The 11870-nt window shown below is 51.0% G+C and overlaps 5 protein-coding genes across 5 annotated transcripts; 3 read left to right on the top strand and 2 right to left on the bottom strand.

The window, feature by feature from the left end:
* Nucleotides 1-656: 656 nt before the first annotated feature.
* Nucleotides 657-1474, top strand: BDP55DRAFT_556109 (oxidoreductase; the record flags this gene model as incomplete). The annotated part of the gene is made up of 2 exons (XM_060569555.1): nucleotides 657-1281; nucleotides 1338-1474. 2 exons carry the CDS (start codon nucleotides 657-659, stop codon nucleotides 1472-1474), a joined length of 762 nt encoding a protein of 253 aa, XP_060427676.1.
* Nucleotides 1475-1476: 2 nt separating this feature from the next.
* On the bottom strand, nucleotides 1477-3653 carry BDP55DRAFT_748678 (sugar transporter). The gene is made up of 6 exons (XM_060580595.1): nucleotides 3445-3653; nucleotides 3132-3393; nucleotides 2576-3063; nucleotides 2112-2505; nucleotides 1931-2061; nucleotides 1477-1863 (listed from the first exon to the last, which is right to left on the bottom strand). The coding sequence occupies exons 1-6, from the start codon at nucleotides 3557-3559 to the stop codon at nucleotides 1664-1666; spliced, it is 1590 nt and encodes a 529-aa protein (XP_060427675.1). The 5' UTR covers nucleotides 3560-3653; the 3' UTR covers nucleotides 1477-1663.
* A 1743-nt stretch (nucleotides 3654-5396) lies between these two features.
* On the top strand, nucleotides 5397-7003 carry BDP55DRAFT_748674 (uncharacterized protein; the record flags this gene model as incomplete). Its single annotated transcript, XM_060580594.1, has 3 exons — nucleotides 5397-5718; nucleotides 5894-6427; nucleotides 6590-7003. The coding sequence occupies 3 exons, from the start codon at nucleotides 5397-5399 to the stop codon at nucleotides 6901-6903; spliced, it is 1170 nt and encodes a 389-aa protein (XP_060427674.1). The 3' UTR covers nucleotides 6904-7003.
* On the bottom strand, nucleotides 7004-8107 carry BDP55DRAFT_220952 (uncharacterized protein). The gene is made up of 2 exons (XM_060566078.1): nucleotides 7554-8107; nucleotides 7004-7445 (listed from the first exon to the last, which is right to left on the bottom strand). The coding sequence occupies exons 1-2, from the start codon at nucleotides 7786-7788 to the stop codon at nucleotides 7105-7107; spliced, it is 576 nt and encodes a 191-aa protein (XP_060427673.1). The 5' UTR covers nucleotides 7789-8107; the 3' UTR covers nucleotides 7004-7104.
* A 1754-nt stretch (nucleotides 8108-9861) lies between these two features.
* BDP55DRAFT_556049 (adenylosuccinate synthetase) lies at nucleotides 9862-11848 on the top strand (the record flags this gene model as incomplete). The annotated part of the gene is made up of 9 exons (XM_060569548.1): nucleotides 9862-9899; nucleotides 10205-10234; nucleotides 10298-10334; nucleotides 10386-10398; nucleotides 10460-10501; nucleotides 10567-10997; nucleotides 11054-11150; nucleotides 11200-11261; nucleotides 11315-11848. The coding sequence occupies 9 exons, from the start codon at nucleotides 9862-9864 to the stop codon at nucleotides 11846-11848; spliced, it is 1284 nt and encodes a 427-aa protein (XP_060427672.1).
* Nucleotides 11849-11870: the final 22 nt, after the last annotated feature.

Here is an 11870-nt window from a genome sequence, read left to right as displayed (position 1 = left end):
AATTCCATGGTCGGTCGTAACCATACCGGCGCTTGTAAGGATTCAGCATCGTGTTGACGACGGGTAACGGCAACATGCACTACTGGGCCTTTCCTTGATGTGCCGCGGGCCGCAAACTAGCCCGGAGGGCAGCCCATGTTCCCCAGAAAGGACTATCAAGCCAAGGACCGGCAATGCCGACTCAGGTGTGATCTCCTTGACTACTCTGGTTCATCACTCCACAACCAATAACCTCATATCTTCCTTGACACAGTTCATGAAATCAGGAACTCGGTTGGGACGGATGTATGTCTCCCAGTTGAGACTCGATCATCCAGAGTAGAACAATGTTGAAAACAAGAGATGATACGTAACAGTTATTTGAACCGAGAAGAGGAATAAAACGAAGTCTGGAGAACATTGGCTGCACGGCTTAGTTGCCTCCAAGTGAGTATGTAGGTATCTAGTCTTTGAGGAACCCCCTCGCCCTATCCCCATGCATGATTACTTCAGCCGTCTTGGCTTAGGTATCCGACCCCTCAATTACCCCTCCTAGGCGAATATCCGAGCAACTCGCATTTGTCGCTCCCTGCCTGAGATTGTCTACTGACTATTACTTCTTAAGTGCGGTACTTGAACTCATCCTTTGAACGCGTCCCAATCATACACCATCCACCATGCCGCTGTACAAGCCACCCAATCCGAGCGCTCCTGTTCTCTCGCAGTTTTCGCTGAAGGGTAAGGTTGCCGCCGTCACGGGCGGCGCCCGAGGCATCGGCCTTGAGATCGTCCGGGGTCTAGCCGAAGCCGGCGCCGAAGTAGCTCTCATCTACGCCACCAGCAAAGATGCCATTGAAATCGCCAGTCAGATTGCCAAGGACACGGGTGTGAGCATTCGCGCTTACCAGAGCGACGTTCGGTCCCGGGCCTCAATCGCCGCCACGGTTGACCAGATTGTTCAAGACTTTGGGCATCTTGATGTCATGGTTGCCAACTCTGGCGTCTGCACTGATATCCCCAGCCTCGAGTATACCGAGGAGACATGGAAAGACAACAATAGTGTCAATCTTGATGGTGTCATGTGGACGGCGCAGGCTGCTGGGAAGGTCTTCAAGCAACAGGGGCGTGGCAATCTAATTGTTACTGCGTCGGTCAGTGCCACACTGGTCAACATTCCCCAGAAACAGGCTGCATACAACTCTTCGAAGGCTGCCGCTGTACACCTAGCGAAGAGCCTCGCGGTTGAATGGGTTGATTTTGCCAGAGTTAATTGCGTGTCTCCGGGCTTTATTGAGACGGAGAGTGAGTAGATGGCTTTTGATCGGCTTCATCTCGATCATTCACTGACTAGAAGCTAGTGTTGTATGTTCAACCGAAAGAGCGCTTCGACAAGTGGATGGAGATGATCCCCGGGAAGCGAATGGCAGAGACGTCTGAACTCAAAGGCGTAAGACACAAATCGTGGTGTTCGCATATTGATCTGGATCTTCGCTAACTGCTAGATATAGGTATACGTTTTCCTGGCAAGCGACGCATGCTGCTACATGACCGGTGCTGACATTATTGTTGATGGAGGATATACCCTGACATAGAAACTTAGAAGATAGCTTGAAATCAGTCCTTGGATCAAATACTAGACCTCGTTGTTCCGTCAAACAACTCGCTACATGTAGTCTCAGATAGCTTAGTGCTTTTCTCCTGAGAGAACTGCACTCTCACTAGTCTTAGTGGTCTCGGTTCCATGAGCAACGCGCTGAACATGTGCTTCTTGTCTATCAACGTATTTCTTGGGTCTTTTACTGGCAATCGCGTCCTTGTCTCCAATGACGATGAGAGGTGGGTCGTTACGATAGTACTCATCAAGGTCTTCGAGTGTTCGGTTCGCTGGAATGAGTGTTAGATGGATTTTCACCGGAGCACCTTGATGATTGGACTGAGCATCGTCTCTCACCTGTTTCGGGATAGAAGAGGTAGATGACAGGCAAGAACGCAGCGTTCAAGACTGTGAACACAATCCAGAACTTCCATCCCAGATCTTGTATGCCAATCGGCGTGATTTGAACGATAACATAGTTCGTCATCCTGGATCATGTCAGTCGATTCGAAATAGAACGATGGAGGACTCGCCGTACCAGTTGGTAGCCGTGGCGACTGCTGCACCTTTTGTTCGCATGGCAATCGAGTTGATCTCAGTTGGATAAAGCCAGGGAACGCCCAGCATGCCCAAACCAAAGGCCATAAAGTAGAGAAAGAAAAAGACAATGGATCCCTCTGAAGCGCTGCGGTTTCCTCCCGGCCCGCCGTATCTGAGAAGAATCGTGATAACGAGGAATGCTAAACCTTGACCGGCAGTGGACAGAAGCATTAGTCCTCGTCGTCCCCATCTTTCGACCAGTGTCACGGAGACACATGAGAAGATCAAATAGGTCAATGAGTTTACTGCGGTTAGAAGACGCGCCAGCTCATTTGAAAGGCCTACTGCAGAGATCAAAACGGCCGGCATGTAGTAACTCATGATGTTGATGCCTGCAAGCAAAGATATGTCAGAAACACTTTCCACATGGAGGTTCCTATTCAATTCTGGAATCCATCTTACCTTCAAATTGCTGCATGAATTGCGTGCCAGCCCCCAGGATGATTCTGCGTAGCGGTTTAGTCGCTCCAGGATCAGGTCGCAACAGATCTCTCCACCGGATATGATGTTCCCTTTCGTATTCGATGCTGAATCGTATTTCTTCCTTCTGAGAAATAACAAACGCATCATCTTCTGATTTCGCCTCAAGGCAGGCAAGAATCTGCGTCGCTTCCTCCTCCCTCCCGTGTGACATTAGCCACCGGGGCGATTCTGGTAGCCATGGGACAGTAGCGAACAGGGCGATGATGAAGACAAATTGGAAACCCAGGGGGAACCTCCATGCGACGGCACCACCTGCGTATGATAAGCCAAAGTTGATCCAGTTGCAGAGAGAGAACCCGACGATGTTCATCATCATCTCAAACATGACTAGCTTCCCGCGCCAGTGCGCGGGAGCTGTCTCGGTCTGCCAAATCGGGGCGGTGGCCGTGTTGACCCCGTTGCCGATTCTGTTACATTAATGTTAGGGCGATCTTGTATCGATTCGTAAGGCAGACCATTATCAGCTAGTTCTTACCCTAGGACGATGCGCCCGACAAACATTTGTGCCAAACTATAAGATGATGCCATCAAGATGGCCCCGATGCTCATTATCGCGGTACCAATGAGGATGGACTTCGTTCGACCCAATGATTCCCCAATTGTGAAGGCCAAAATCGCACCAACAAAGCAGCCAATATCGTATATCGCTGTGATCGTGGATAGCATACGAGTTTTCTCCGGCCCGACAAGATCGTGAAGCTCAAGGAAGTCGTCAGTCACGATGACACCGCTAAAGACTTTGCACTTGTCAGCAGTCGACTCAGATGGCGGTGGACACCTGTTAATACCAGCTTGGTCATATCCGAACATGAGCATGTCTACACTGCATGCGAATGTAATCCAGTAAGTGAGCCATTTCCCTTTGAGCCCAAAGTACGGCGGTTTAGCTATAGCTGTGGTCATCTCTATTGCATGTGGAGAGATTATCGAGAAAGAGTCAGCTTTCAAATGAGGTATGTGCTAATGTAATCGGTGGTAAAGATTTTTTGTAAAGATACTAATCCTTAGGATAGTCTAATACGGATCGAAAGTTGCGAAGGTAAGTCCGGGTATTAGAACAGATCCTCGGATTACCTGACCCGGGGGAGCGGCTGACAAGGGTGCAGGATGTGGTCCGATTTCCTCCCCGTGGGGTTATGAGATCTGCGTCACTGGAAGTCTGGAGCATCTGCCTGCATACATGATCGCGACTCCCTATTGGTGCCGGATAAATTGGTTTGGGGAGATCAGGGTAATCATTTCCTGGACTGCAAATTTACCAAACGATTAGCGGGATGGTTCGTTTCTGCGCAACATATGCCAAGCCCTCCCTTCCCATAATCTTCAAAGCCGAGTTACTCCATCAGGGAGAATGCTTAAGATGACGACGATGAAAGAGAGAATAATAAACGAGAGTTTTCCAGGAGGCATTGCCGTAGAAAAGTAGTATGTAAGGCTGATAAGCGACACGGTCAATGCCAACAATATTGAAATTCGAAATCGCTTATTGCCAAGGAGGAGGGGTACTTGATCTGCTAATCACCATGCAGGCAAGAGTGCTGCAAAGCTCCGGCAAGAAAGAACCAAGACCCAAGTTGGCTCGGGTTCTTTCGGAGTTTTTCATGCCTGGCATCACTTCTGGGAACTTGTCAATAGCGGTTCAACGTTCGATGAGGTCCACTTTGCTAGTTCTGTGTTGCTACACTGCTGTATCGCTGTGTTCATAGTCGGGCGTCCGTTGATCTTGCACTATGAGCAGTTTTCGAGGCTCAGACATTTCGAATGATACTGAGTGATCACTTCTTTCGTGTACCTAGGTCGTGAAGAGCGCTCTAAGAGAGTGTCGTTACATGTATATCTAGGGAAAGGTGTTGAGAACTTCTGTATTCGACCTTAGAGACAGTTGAGGCTAATTATAAAATCGTGACTCTACTCACGCTACCAATGCAAGGATGGGTTCAAACCCACAATTATCTCGCAAGTGTACGGAAAGGTAGCAAATAGGCATGCCGCCATCATAAGTCAATCACCATTCAACAAGGTGGTCAAGCATTGCACCATTTATGACTAGGGCAGTGGAATAAACCTTCCTGGTTGGTGAAGTTGAATTTGGCAGATACCTACATACTGACTCGCTCTTCTACCGGCCCGAACTTGAAGCGTGTTTACTTCTCCCAAGCACAATGCAAATCTCCTTGATCCTTACAAGTCATATTGGATGCCAAATGGGTTCTCCCAGGAAAACTACAAAGCGAAGGCCGTTGCCCGCACTGCCCATCCACATAAATGTATAGCCCATATGCTTATCCTCGTCCGCCAATACTAGGGGTAAGCCCCTAAGAACCCCGAGGCCCTTCGGGAGCCACTCTATGGCGCTGTACGGGCAGGCTCTGCATGCTGTTAGTCCATGGCTATCTATGTTATGAGCGGGCTGTATTTGCGGGTGTCTGACATAGAAGGTGTCTTCCAAAGGTATGAAAGGTGCCAAAAGCGTGGCTTCACCCAACCTTCGACCAAGGCAGTAGGAACTTGGGGGGTGTCTTTGATCTTTGATACTGGCGTTTAGCTTACGATTCCGTCCAACCGAAGAAAGGTTAACCCTCCTTCCTTTCCAGTCGCAACTGAAGTCTACCTTGCTTGGAAGGGGCGCTTCGCTATGAAAATCCAACTTCGCTAGCGACCGGAAGTCTTCACCACCCTAACCCTCTCTGCCACGACCACAGCAAACTTGCAGTAATTACGCGACATCTCCGTATCAAACATGGGGCCCGAACTGACCTCTAGCAATTTTCCGCCCTTACATCCGGCAGCTGGCGAAGCATCAGTTAATGTCTCTTTCGTAGTGGACAAGAAACCTCCTCCGGCAAACATCACTAGCCTCCCAAACGAGATCCACGACTTGATAACCTCGAATCTCTGTGAGCACTGCACAGGCGGCTCCCATGTCGCCAATCCAGACCGACCCAGCCATACCAATAGCGCCGACCTTTTTCAATCTCCGTCTCGTCGACACTCATTAGCGGGGCATTGTGACTCCGTGCTTTCACCGTTTTTGCGTTCCTCGTCTAGGAGCGCCCTTACTGGTGCGCACTCTGTTCGAACGTCTAGATCTAGCCAAGCACATAAAAGCAATTTCGTTGAGAGAAGAGAAGAGATTTGTGCCCGTTGATTGACCTTCCTTTACATGGTCTAGATACAATAGGAGGAAGTTTTCAGACCTCGCCTATTTTATCTGCTTTGATCTGAATTCGTCGGTAGACAGATCTCTGGAATGGTCCGATGAAGTTTGCCGCTTAGGGACGGGCTCGTGGGCACAATTGTTACACCTACAAACACCAAATTTGGAAGGGGTATCCATCTACAAGCAATCATATCTACCAATTGCCCTTCATGTCAAGATAAAATCGACCTTCTTGGCAATTCGTCGTAATATGGGCATTCCCACGATGCTCATCTGCGAGAGATCACCCCGCTTTCCTCACTATGCTGGGGCTATTCATCCAGAAAGATTCGACAATTCAATCCTTTCTCCTGCTGATAATATTTTCGACTTATATAATATCGCCTTCAGCTCCCTGTCGAGGCACTGCGGCGGCATTGAAGAGATTCAGCACGTTCAACACCTTCACACGGTTGATCACCACCTCGACAAGTGGCCTATGTTCACGCTAGCGCCTGGCCTCAAACGACTACGCCTTGGGCTCAGCTGCCTTAAGTACTGGGAAGAAGACTGGCCGCCTTATGCTATGCACAATATTAACACCAAAGGGGTTTGGAGAAATCTCGGCCGATGTAAGTCACTCGAAGTTTTGAGAATCGACTGTCCGAGTGAGCAGTTTCGTCCACCGCTAGGACGCGACGCCTCACGAGAGAGTGCCAGACTGGCATCGTCGCTGCCGTCCACCTTACGATGCCTGTCTCTTTCAGGCTGCCGAGACTGGTTCTTCGTCGTAGGTCTTCAAAGGCTGATCGACCGTATCATGAGCGGAGATCTTCCTCACTTTCGTTCATTACATACCATCGACAAATTCAAGGCGATAGAACCGAGCTCCGAGAAGCTCGTAGTGACAACAAAGGTTGAGGAGTTGGGAGTGGAGCTCAAGTTTTATGAGCAAGACGTAAGAAACAATGTGGATTTCGCAGGCGTAGAAGATGAAGGGTGGACATTGCATGACAATATTGGAGGGTCGCATGAATTTGTGGTCGCGGCCAAAAGAGTATCAACACGAGGCTCCGGGCCCAGAGAAACACTATCTTCTTTTGTTTGAATATTACCGTAGTCAAGAACAAAGTGTGATTTTCTAATACACGAGATTATCCCCCAATTCTTCCCAGAGATCACATCATCGCCAGACAGGAAGTGTGTCATTTACCAGGTGCCTCGTAGACTGATCTGTCGCGCAATCTTTACTCGCAACCTCTTCTCCTGCATTACTCCATCAGCCACACCTCTCCTGGATCAGGTTATTCTAGAAAGCAGCAAGACCCCCGAGTACAAGCATGCCAAGGGCACCCATAGAAGCCAAGGCAGGAGCAGCACCAGCCTGGGAAGCAGTGGTAGCCGTGGCAGCTGTGCCGCTAGCGCCAGCAGTCGGTGTGGCGGTGACCGAGATGGAGGCAGTCGCGTTGGAAGCCGCAGTAGACGCAGAAGTGGCAGCAGACGACAGAGAGGCGATGGCGGAAGAGACGACGACGGAGGCGGAGGCAGAGGCAGAGGCAGAGGCAGAGGCAGAGGCAGAATCGACGGGAGGGGCGGAAGCGCCACCGGTGACCTCGCGGCAGAACTTGCCAGCGGCGGGGAGGAGTTGACCTGTTGTCGAGGGGATGTGTTAGTGAAGGTGCCGAGACTCTCGCGTGAATGAGTGAAGACATGATGTAGATGGAGAGTGTTGGAAAGACGAGAGTCAAGTCGACATACCGATAGCAACGTCAGAGCCGCAGGCTTGAAGCACGCAGTTGACGCCGACGGTGTAGATGCTGCGGTAGTTGTCCGCCTCGCAGATGCAGGCAGAGTCGTCGATGCTGCTGCATTTTGTGCCGTCCTTTACGGCCTTGGTAAGGCACTCGATGGAGCACTTGGGGACGACGTCGGTGAACTTTTGTTGAGCTACGGCGAGGCCAGCGGTGGCGAGGAGGACGTAGGAGTACTTCATCTTGAAGGCTGTAGTCAAGAAACTTTTGGTGTATCAGACAATGCGAGAGGCAGACTTTTCGGTGATATGAACCAGTTACCAAGCAAAACTTAGACGATTTATTAGGCGCCGGAAAAGATTAAGACTCCATGCACGTCTAACTCACGACGCAGGTATATGACATATTTTATATGTATAAGCACGTTAAGGACCTTCCAAGTCCATGCATGTAGTGCCTTGAAGGGCTGGTCATGTTCCCGGAGAATGTGAGAGTCAGGCTTCTGCATGTGGCGTCCGCACGCGAGGCAAATAGACCCTCCCTCACTCCATCACCAAGCTTATTAGAATGAGGCGTTCGTGTTGAGTGATCCGATGGTGCATTCAAAGCCAGGGTCGGTTAGATGGTCCGGCCAACTTGACAAGGGGGTGTACAGCTATGCATTGTAGCCATGCCATATCAGGATGCTCGGTTAGAGCTCTCACACTTCATTCAGGTCGCGTCCAGGGTCTTTTTGACGGCGAGGTGGAGAGGGGGACGCTAGCTTCGCCGTTGGTGAGAGTGGTCATTGGTTAGTGGGGAGTGAAGAGATTGATAAAGGTTGGAGGGGAAGCATGGGGTAGGGACGGAAGAAAGTTATCTGATCCATCAGATAAGATTGGATGGCGTCGGCGTTCTCGGTAGGCCTAGTGGGCGAGTTTTCAGCTGTGACTCTGGTGTGCTCCAGTTACATCAAGCTAGTCCCAGTTCTTCATGGGTTCCCCTGCCCTTGCTCGGTAAGTGTTCCGATGAGTGAGCGCTTTTCCATCTTGTTGGTCATATTGGTGATGTTGGTCCATGGTAGGCATGGAACTTTTGCCCAGCCCGAGGATGAGTCCGGAAAGGCATGTGAAGGGTCCTCAACGTGGTCTCTTTGGCGTGTTCTTACGCCCTACTACATGATGCAGATTGTTGGTAAGGTGAAGTTACTCTGGTTCATCAAGTGTCAATTTGGCCGAGACTAACTCAGTGCCTGTTAAATGTCTTGCCCTCAGGACTGGATAAATCCTATCATGCTTTGCGTCGATGAATTGACGGGGTGAGCTTCAAGCAACTCGAAGTTTTGGTAACTGGAGAACATACGGCTACTTCGGCCCTCGGCGACGAACATGCCAGTAAAGCGGAGAATCGGCAGGGGTAACGATGTGAGCCGGGTTCATGAGCTTGACTGTTGATGTGACAAGGCCCAGTTGGCTCGGCCAGTCTGCTCTGATTCGGACGACAGCACGTGGATAATAAAGGGAAGCGCAATGCAGGGGACAAGGACGAACTTGGGCCTCATGCTGGTGAAGTTCGAACTCTTGGCTATGGATTTGCACTCTTAAGAAAGGTATGAGTGAGTCTACCTAAGCAGGTCTATTTGTTGTCGGAGTTTCCGATTGATGATCAATTAATTTCAAGAAGCCAAAACAAAGTCTTGAGCTCGGCTACTATGAGTGATTTCTTGTCTTGTGAGCAGTCATGCTCAGCCAATTGCCTACTTTCAGCCATCAACGGATGCGCAAGGAAGAGAAGAACCTTTCAGGAAGGGCTTAAGGTGTGGCTATGTGGCTGAATGTGGCTCAGAGTCATGTGGCTCACCATGCTGTGGCTGGCAAGATTCCAGCCACATGACGGAGTATCGTCCGGCGTTGCCTGATTCTTCCTCTCCGGACGATTCCGTCCCGTCGAGCCGGCGATTGGTGTGCCATTGCCGCGGTACGTACTCTCCCACTCCCGACAACCGGCCGATAACGCAATCGTTTGCAGCACACAGCAGCAATTGACCAAATGGAAGGCACATTGCGCAGAGTCACTCGCAACTGCAGTGGCAGAAGTCTGCAAGTGGGTCCAACGTCACGTTGGCCCGCAGACCTGGAACCCCGCCAAAGCAAAACCTGCCCCTCCATGGCCAATTTTTAAACCTCGCGTCTTCCCCTTCTGACTGTTTTTGTGAAGTTATCGCAGACCGACGTTGCGATCGCAGCAACCCATACTTTGGACAATTCGCTAAACAAGTTGCTTGTTGCTATACACACATTCTCTCTCTCGCACCATTCCAATCCATTCCGGACGCCATGGCTACGATTGATATCGTTCTCGGCGCCCAGTGGGGGTAAGCTGTCAACATTCTCGCGGCCCAAAATTGCTCTACCTTTTGCTCTACACACCCACACGCCAAATCACCATTTCCCACTTTTCTCTCTCTCCTTTGTCTATCCCATGTTGCGCACTTATCACAACCGTCAATATCCGGCCAGCAGAGCGATCTATGACAGGAAGGAACCTCCAGGGTGTACACGTATCAGTCGTGTATGCGTATGCTCTCGATGGATCGCGACATCACGACAAACATTCATCCCTGCTGTGCCATTGACGACCTGCCGCAGAACCATGGACTAACATATCGCGCGCCAATAGTGACGAGGGCAAGGGAAAGCTGGTCGATGTGTAAGCCATCCCCCATGCCCTCAATATCGCCGTCGGACTCCTCTTCTGACCTTCACGATATAGCCTCGGACAAGACGCGCAGATTTGCGCCAGAGCTCAGGTTGGGGTTTTTGTACCTTTTGGATAATCAATGGCATGCTGATGGCCCTAGGGCGGACACAATGGTAGGAGTCACTCCAACTCCTGAACCCATCGCGACGTAGTTTCTAACCCGACCTCCAACAGCTGGTCACACCGTCATCGTCGATGGCGTCAGCTACGACTTCCGTAAGTCTTGATCCCTTCGCAAAGCTCCTCTTAACCCCCGTCATGCTGATGACTACCCTCAACAGACCTTCTCCCCTCTGGTCTCCTGCACCAGAAGTGCATCAGCCTCATCGGATCCGGCGCTGTCGTCCACGTCCCGACATTTTTCAAAGAGATGGCCGACCTCGAGGCCAAGGGTCTGAAGAACATCCGCGACCGCCTCCTGGTGTCCGACCGCTGTCACATCATCACCGACTGTCACATCCAGGTCGATGGATTGGAGGAGCAGGAGTTGGGTGGCAACAGCATCGGCACCACCAAGCGTGGTATCGGCCCGACCTACAGCACCATGGCCGCCCGCAACGGTATTACCATCAGCGAGATGTTCGACGAGGAGCTCTTTGAGCACAAGCTTCGCCAGCTCGCTCAGGGCTTCAAGAAGCGCTTCGGTGATCTTCTCGTCTACGATGTTGAGGACGAGATCAAGCGCTTCAAGCAATACAGGGAGGATCTTCGCGTAGGTTTCTTTTGCAATGACAAGACGTTTTTCTGGTGACTAACACGCCTTGGCAGACGTTTGTTGTCGATGCCGTTCCCATCATTGCCGACGCCCAGAAGAACGGTAACAAGATCCTCGTTGAGGGTGCCCAGGCTGTCATGCTTGACTTGAGTACGTGAACAAAATAGAAGATTTCTAGACGCCTTGCTGATCTTGACAGACTTCGGTACTTACCCCTACGTCACATCATCAAACACTGGTCTCGGCGGTGTCTTCACTGGTGTAAGTTGAGGTGATCCCCGAATCAACATACTCATGTCCTGACACGTCAATAGCTCGGTCTCAACCCCAGAAAGATCAACAACGTCGTCGGTGTCGTCAAGTCCTACACCACCCGCGTCGGTGGCGGCGGTTTCCCCACGGAACTCCTCAACGAGACGGGTGAGAAGCTCCAAAAGATTGGCCACGAAATCGGTGTCTCCACCGGCCGCTCCCGCCGCTGCGGTTGGCTCGACCTGGTCGTCATCAAGTACTCGAACGACCTGAACCACTACACTGCTCTCAACCTCACCAAGCTCGACATCCTTGATACCTTCCCCACCATCAAGGTCGCTGTCGGCTATAAGAACAAGCACACGGGCGAGGACTTCGCCTCCTTCCCTGCCAACATCAGGGCCCTTGACGACGCTGAGGTCGTGTACGAGGAGCTCGAGGGCTGGAACACGCCCACGACTGGCGCCAAGACGTACTACGACCTGCCCAAGCAGGCTCGCGCGTACGTTGAGTTCATTGAGAAGTTTGTCGGTGTCAAGGTTGTCTGGATCGGCACTGGCCCCAAGAGAGAGGACCTCATCTTCCGTGGATACTAGATGCGGGTTTCTATGTGCTTTA

This window comes from Colletotrichum godetiae (assembly GCF_030913485.1).
Source record: "Colletotrichum godetiae strain CBS 193.32 chromosome Unknown BDP55scaffold_30, whole genome shotgun sequence".
NCBI classification, from domain to species: Eukaryota; Fungi; Ascomycota; class Sordariomycetes; order Glomerellales; family Glomerellaceae; genus Colletotrichum; species Colletotrichum godetiae.
This window is presented reverse-complemented; position numbering and strand designations above follow the sequence as displayed.